The sequence below is a fragment of the Salvelinus sp. IW2-2015 genome, unplaced genomic scaffold (assembly GCF_002910315.2).
Source record: "Salvelinus sp. IW2-2015 unplaced genomic scaffold, ASM291031v2 Un_scaffold7559, whole genome shotgun sequence".
Classification (NCBI taxonomy): domain Eukaryota; kingdom Metazoa; phylum Chordata; class Actinopteri; order Salmoniformes; family Salmonidae; genus Salvelinus; species Salvelinus sp. IW2-2015.
In genome coordinates this window covers 1-7,428 of record NW_019948819.1, presented here as the reverse complement: position 1 = coordinate 7,428, position 7,428 = coordinate 1, and the positions used below count along the sequence as shown (strand labels likewise).

The 7,428-nt window shown below is 43.2% G+C and overlaps 1 protein-coding gene across 1 annotated transcript; it reads right to left on the bottom strand.

Annotated features, from left to right (window-relative positions):
* Positions 1-506: 506 nt before the first annotated feature.
* Positions 507-7,263, bottom strand: LOC112079303 (kinesin-like protein KIF23; the record flags this gene model as incomplete). Its single annotated transcript, XM_070442283.1, has 6 exons — positions 507-1,061; positions 1,181-1,228; positions 1,375-1,458; positions 1,725-1,812; positions 6,295-6,549; positions 7,048-7,263. Coding segments are annotated over 4 exons (642 nt in total), but the record flags the coding sequence as incomplete, so codon positions are not given.
* Positions 7,264-7,428: the final 165 nt, after the last annotated feature.

Sequence of the window (7,428 nt, the reverse complement as noted above, 5' to 3'; positions counted from 1 at the left end):
AGACTTGCTAGTGAGCGCTTCTGTTTGACATTTCTCATCACCTGTCAACAGACCAAAGAATGTTGAGCAAACAGTGCCAGCCACATAAMAAWGTCAGYTTGTTAGCACAGCACACTGCGTGCTTAGCAAAGTCGTAAAGCGCTCCCTTCCATTTAAAAAGGGCTGGTGCCTGTGGCTGCCTGGCTGGGGCAAATAGAAGGGGATGTGAACTACAAGGACAGCAGTTACTCAGGACAGGAGTCTGGCAGTGGTGCTGCTAAGATGGGGAAGGTTGGTTAGGACATTAGAGTGTAACACTGTTTCCCTAACATTACTGCGACTTTAAAAAAAGAACTTAATAAAATGCATTTGATAGATTGGTACTCATGTCGGCATCCAAAAGATTTGGTGTGGCAACTGGTTTCAATTGATATGTTTGGGCCTGCAGCGCTACATCTACCTCCAAAGCAAGACCTGCCATTCACAGGTTATACAGTAATATAAAAAAGGTGGTTAAAGATGATAAGTCTCATTTCTTGATTTATTTTTTCAGTTTTTAAATAGTACATTCCTTCAAAAATGCATGTATTTCAGTCAGACAGAGACTGACCGGCAGGCTTTAGCAAAGTATATCATTGGGGTCGTTGCACTAGCAGTTTTCAACCATTGATTTTCTGCAGATTGTGTGTGTGAATATAGGTCTAAACAACAAAAACAAGTACCTTGAAACAGAGGAAAAAAAAGTTACATCTAAATAGTCTTTGGGTTTGAAAACGCAGTGAAGAAAGTTTCATAGGTGAAGGTGGTAAGCTATACAATGACACGCTATACAATGTGATAACTTGTAGTTCTCTATCTCTAAATCATCTAATACAAATCTAATTGAAAATGTCCCTTAAGCTACGGTCATGATTAGATACAACTCAGGTCCTGATCATCACTTGTCTAGAAAAACAGTTATATAAAAAGCTTGACTTTTAAAAAAGATGCCTAGTTTAAAGTGATGGTTAGTTCACTAGTCCAATACACAAGACGATTCCAACATAGAAAAAGATGATCTGTCCAGTTCCTACTTCCTGCGTCTGAAAGAAGGGATGGAGAAAAGAAGTGGAATTTGTCAACAGCAGTTGATTAGTCAATATTATGAAAACATGCAATGTTGTCAGTCAAAATCCCTACGGAATGTGATATAAATACTCACTTCTGATAGCTATTCTGGAGACCAAGACCTGAGCTTGTGCTTGCCACTGTGCCTGTTGGAGAAAACACATTTTATACACTGGTCACACCAAATGTCTTGCTGATTTATACCTTTATGAGCAGGTATCATTTCAAAATCTAATGTCCGTTTTACTCCAGCCTAGGTGAATGAGTGACGGACAGTAGTGGGGACAGCTTACCCTGTTCTCTCTGTCGTTCCAGTCCATCTTGTTCCCATCATGTTGTCCTGGCCCGTCTCCCGATGACCTCCTCTTACGACTTCATAGAACAGAAAAGATTCACATCAGGTCTCTGAATAACCTACACTAAAAACATAGACAACTTTTATTTCAAGAAGATATTCCTCATCTCAACAGAAGATGATTTCTGATAGGGTCGCAAAAGTTCTCCAGAAATACCACTTGGAATATTCCTAAATAAGCACAAAACATGGAATCCTGCAAACAGGATTTCTGGAAACCTAGAAAGTTGGGAAATTACCAGAATTTTGCAACGCTATCTGATGGGTTGGCCAATGGGCATACCTTGAAGCAGTTGGGCATTCCTGTCTAAGCGTTTCGATGTCTTGAACTGCACGGCTTGTCCTCCACCTCTCGTTCTGAACACATCTCCCTGAAGAGGTAGACAACTATCAGATTAAGAGATGTACCACGCAGAAAGACAAAGTGAGGGACACAAATGCATTCCCCTCCACAGGTAAATCAGGTACAGTGCATTGGGAAAGTATTCACACCTCACGACTTTCTCCACATTTTGTTACAGCCTTATTCTAAAATGGATTAAGAAAAACTAAATCTATACACAATACCCCATAATGACAAAGAACTGTTATTACATTTTAAATAAGTATTCAGACCCTTTGCTACGAGACTCGAAATTGAGCTCAGGTGCATCCGGTTTCCATTGATCATCCTTGAGATGTTTCTACAACTTGATTGGAGTCCACCTGTTGTTAAATTCAATTGATTGGACATGATTTGGAAAGGCGCACACACACACACGCACACCTGTGAAGTTTGGAACCACTATGACTCTAAACTGAGCAATCAGGGGAAAGAGCCTTTGTCAAGGAGGTGACCAAGAACCTGGTGGTCACTCTGACAGAGCTCCTCTAGGAGATGGGAGAACCTTCCAGAAGGACAACCATCTCTGCAGCACTCCACCAATCAGGCCTTTATGGTAGAGTGGCCAGACGGAAGCCACTCCTCAGTAGAAGGATAAAACAGCCCGCTTGTAGTTTGCCAAAAGGCACCTAAAGGACTCAGACCATGAGAAACAAAATTCTCTGCTCTTATGAAACCAAGATTGAACTCTTTGGCCTGAATGCCAAGCGTCAGGTCTGGAGAACCTGCACCATCCCTACGGTGAAGCATGGTGGTGGCACGAGCATCATGTTGTGAGGAGTTTGTAGCGTCATACCCAAGAAGACGAGGGTGTATCGCTTACAAAGGTGTAAAGTACTGAGTAAAGGGTCTGAAAACTTATGTAAAGTATCCGTTAGTTATTTTATTTTTTCTTCAAAAACCTGTGTTTGCTTTGTCATTATCAATTGTCTAGATTGATGAGGAAAAAAACGATTTAATCTATTTTTGAATAAGTTGTAACGTTACAAAATGTGAAAAATCAAGGGGATGAACACTTTCCGAATGCACTGTATATGGTTGTAGCAGTACAAAATCTCTATTTCTGTTTGAAACCACAAATTATGCTTCAGGTAGCAATATCATTCTATAGTAGTCGGAAAGATTCAAACCCAGAAGGTGAAAAAGTTAAAAAAAACAAAAGAGACACCAATTAGGAAATAGATTTTTTTTCTTTTTACCTTGATCAGTTTGGTCTGAATCTCCCCATCGAGGCAAGCTCCTGATGCGTGAGAACATACTTGTGGCATTTAGACAGAGCTTTCTCGCTGGCCGCTGACACCTTGATCGCATTGGGTATGATTGGCTGCATGACCGTGTCTAAATCCAAATTAGAGAGTGGTTTGTGATCTACCCATCGCTCCCACCCGCTGAGTGTGAGCGTCTGTGGTGCGGGCGAATCGGTGTCCCCGTGGTCTGGTGGGTCCATTTAAAACAGTGAGGAAAAGACAAAATCAGGGAATTATTGACAGTTGTGTTAAGCCATTGGGTTAGTAGTAGCAGCGTCTACGGCGGACCGGCGGCAGGCGTTACTGTGGTAGAGTGGGCTGGCAGAACACAGGCGTTAGTGTGGGCGCAGAACAGGCGGTTAGTGTGGTAAGGGGCTGGCAGAACACAGGCGTTACTGTGGGTAGAGTGGGCTGGCAGAACACAGGGGTTACTGTGGGTAGAGTAGGCTGGCAGAACACAGGCGTTACTGTGGGTAGAGTAGGCTGGCAGAACACAGGCGTTACTGTGGGTAGAGTGGTCTGGTAGAACATAAAGCCCATGGTTTATACACAGTATAGTTTGAGGTGGTATGGTTAACAGGTATAATTGGACAATCCTCTATGCTCTGGAGGTTCAAATAAAACAGATTTGATGAAGATAATTCTCTACAAACCCTTCCTGTAAGTTAGGCTAATGGAAGACCAATGACAAGTACACTGTAAGTCAATATACAGTGGCAAGAAAAAGTAGGTGAACCCTTTGGAATTACCTGGATGTCTGCATAAATTGRTCGTCAAATTTGATCTGATCTTCATCTAATTCACAATAGACAAACAGTGTGCTTAAACTAATAACAAATTATTGTATTTTTCTTGTCTAATATTGAATACATCATTTAAACAGTCAGTGTAGGTTGGAAAAGTATGTGAACCCCTAGGCTAATGACTTCTCCAAAAGCTAATTGGAGTCAGCTAACCTGRAGTCCAATCAATGAGACGTTGGTTAGAGCTGCCTTGCCCTATAAAAAAAAAAAACTCACAATTTAAGTTTGCTATTCACAAGAAGCATTACCTGATGTGAACCATGCCTCGAACAAAAGAGATCTCAGAAGACCTAAGATTAAGAATTGTTGACTTGCATAAAGCTGGAAATGGTTAAAAAAGTATCTCTAAAAGCCTTGATGTTCATCAGTCCACGGTAAGACAAATTGTCTATAAATGGAGAAAATTCAGCAGTGTTGCTACTCTCCATAGGAGTGGCCGTCCTGCAAAGATGACTGCAAGAGCACAGTGCAGAATGCTCAATGAGGTTAAGAAGAATCCTAGAGTGACAGCTAAAGACTTATAGAAAACCTCTGAAACATGCTAACATCTGACGAGTCTAGGATACGTAAAACACTAAACAAGAATGGTGTTCATGGGAGGACACCACGGAAGAAGCCACTGCTGTCCAAAAAAAGCATTGCTGCACGTCTGAAGTTCACAAAAGAGCACCTGGATGTTCCACAGAGCTACTGGCTAAATATTCTGTGGGCAGATGGAACTACCGTTGTTTGGAAGGAACACCACACTGTGTGAAAAAAAAAAAAAGCACAGCTCACCAACATGAAACCCTCATCCTAACTGTAAAGTATGGTGGAGGGAGCATCATGGTTTGGGTCTGCTTTGCTGCTTCAGGGCCTGGACAGCTTGCTATCAGACGGAAAAATGAATTCCCAAGTTATCCAGACTTTTTGCAGGAGAATGTTAGGCTATCTGTCCRCCAATTGAAGCACAACATAAGTTGGGTGATGCAACAGGACAATGACCCAAAACACAGAAGTAAACCAACAACAGAAGGGAGCGGCCCAGTCAGTCCTGACCTCAACCCGATTGAGATGCAGTGGCATGACCCTCAAGAGAGCAGTTCACACCAGACATCCCAAGAATATYGCTGAACTGAAACAGTTTTGTAGAGGAATGTTCCAAAATTCCTCCGGACCGTTGGTGCAGGTCTGATCCGCAACTACAGAAAACATTTGGTTGAGGTTGTTGCTGCCAAAGGAGGGTCAACATGTTATTAAATCCAAGGGATCACATACTTTCCCCACCCTGCACTGTGAATGTTTACAGTGTGTTCAATGAAAAGTATAATTGTTTGTGTTATTAGTTTAAGCAGACTGTTGTATATATGATCAATTTATGCAGAAATCCAGGTATTTCACATACTTTCTCTTGCCACTGTATACACATTAGCTGCCAACATTATGATTGAAACCAGGTTAGATATGAGTTTTACAGCAGCAATCTATAGCATTATGAATTGATGAATGGATTGTTTCATAAGAGTATTATTAGTACTTGGTAGTTTATTAGGATCCCCATTAGCGGTTGCTGAAGCAGCTACTCTTCCTGGGGTACACAAATAGTCTGAGGAGATTTGTGAATATTGTATATGTGAAAGTGCTGAAAAATGTTAGCTACTGTACATAATACAGCCTACACTAGGGGACATGGTAACATAAAACGGGAGGATAATGGTGACGATAAATGTGATGAGATGACACCCTGGTTATCAGTCCTGTGGTGGCCATTACAGACAACCAAACACGCATACCAAGCAGCTATTGATGCAATTCTGCAGGATGATTCTTTAAGGGTCTACAAGCATAGCAGAACTAGCTACGGTACATCTACACAGATTAAAGCCTACAGGTCTACAAGCATAGCAGAACTAGCTACGGTACATCTACACACATACGAACACACAGATTAAAGCCTACAGGACTACAAGCATAGCAGAACTAGCTACGGTACATCTACACACATACAAACACACAGATTAAAGCCAACAGGACTACAAGCATAGCAGATCTAACTACTGTGATGATACCAGCGTCGCAATTTTATGTTTGCATGGCAAAAATTAAAACACGAAACAGACCAAACTCTTCGGCCTTTAAAAACCTGCTATAAGTTAAATATTGTGTTTTGTTTTCTTGCCATGACACTAACGAGTATCGATACTGGTATCAGCCTGGTCCTAATAGCTAGCACATGTACAGTAGGTAATAATACAAACCAAGCAGCTACAGTTCTATCCGGGTCTAGGGTGCAGTTCTATCCGGGTCTACAAGCATGGCAGATCCAGCTACTTAAAGTTTACCTCCTGATTTCCAAGACACAGATGAAGCCAAAAGCAGGACTATGCTTAATCTATGTCTGGGAAACCAGTCCTTCAGAGTGAAATTCTAACACACACTAACCCTTGAGCTTGACTCTAGGTCTAGCCCGTACGTGTGGCTGGGGCCCGGGGCCTCTGTCTCAGGGGCCCATCGCTGGCCTCTCCTGCGGCCCACACTGCTGCTTCCGTATGGGGTCGTTCCTCCGTACGCTCCGGGTGTCCCGGGGGGGTCCCTACCTATGGGGAACCTCTGCTCCCACTCAGAGATGACGGAGGCTACTGAGAGACTACCAGCGGAGGAGGAGGGTGGGAGGAGGTGGTACTGAGCTGTGCTGACCTGGTGGTGGTAGCAGGAGGGAGTCTGGGAGTATTATATGAAGGCTGTAGCATGGCATCTCCAACAGTGTATTCACAACGTTGTAGATAACATTGTAACAAATAGAACCAACACGATGCCCTATTCTACATGACAGACAAATCATATCTGTTCTACAGCAAGCGCGTTTCTATCTGAACACTGTAATGTCACAAATGTCAGTAGAGTGAAACAGAGGACAACACATGCAGGTGGCCAGTAACGGTGAGACAGCAGAGTAATAGTACATGTGGTCTGATGACACAGCACCTGTTTAGTAGACAGACTCATACACCATCAACCCACCATGCAACAATGGTCCATCAACATTAGAATAGTTCCACAGTCAATATCTATTACAATAACGTCAATCACAATTTATAGATGGAGAGATAGATGGATAGAGAATGAGAGAGCGAGGGAGAGACGGAGAGAGGCGAGAGGGAGAAAGAGAAGCAGTGACAGGGTGGAACAACTCACGGGCAGTGGCGAGCGAGATCTCTTCTCAGGGGCGCGAGGCTGGTCCTTCTCCCGGGAGTTCCTCTGGGGCTTGTCTGGGGGTGGTGGGGGACGCTGCTGCTCTGAGGTGGCGCTGCTGTTACTCTCTGATACGATGGCCTTCAGCTGCTTCAGCTTCTCATCCTTCACCCACAGCTTGTTCTGCATCTCCAGCTGCTTGGCGTTCACACGACGCTCCTGAGGTAGCAAGAGGAAGACCAATGTTAACTACACAACTTCAACTAAATGTAAGTAGCACTGAACTACAATACCCACCACACCTACCGTCAACTATGTTTATGACCCACAGTCTGGGGTTAGTTAGCAGCTGAGGGACCCCCTCACAGTCTGGGGTTAGTTAGC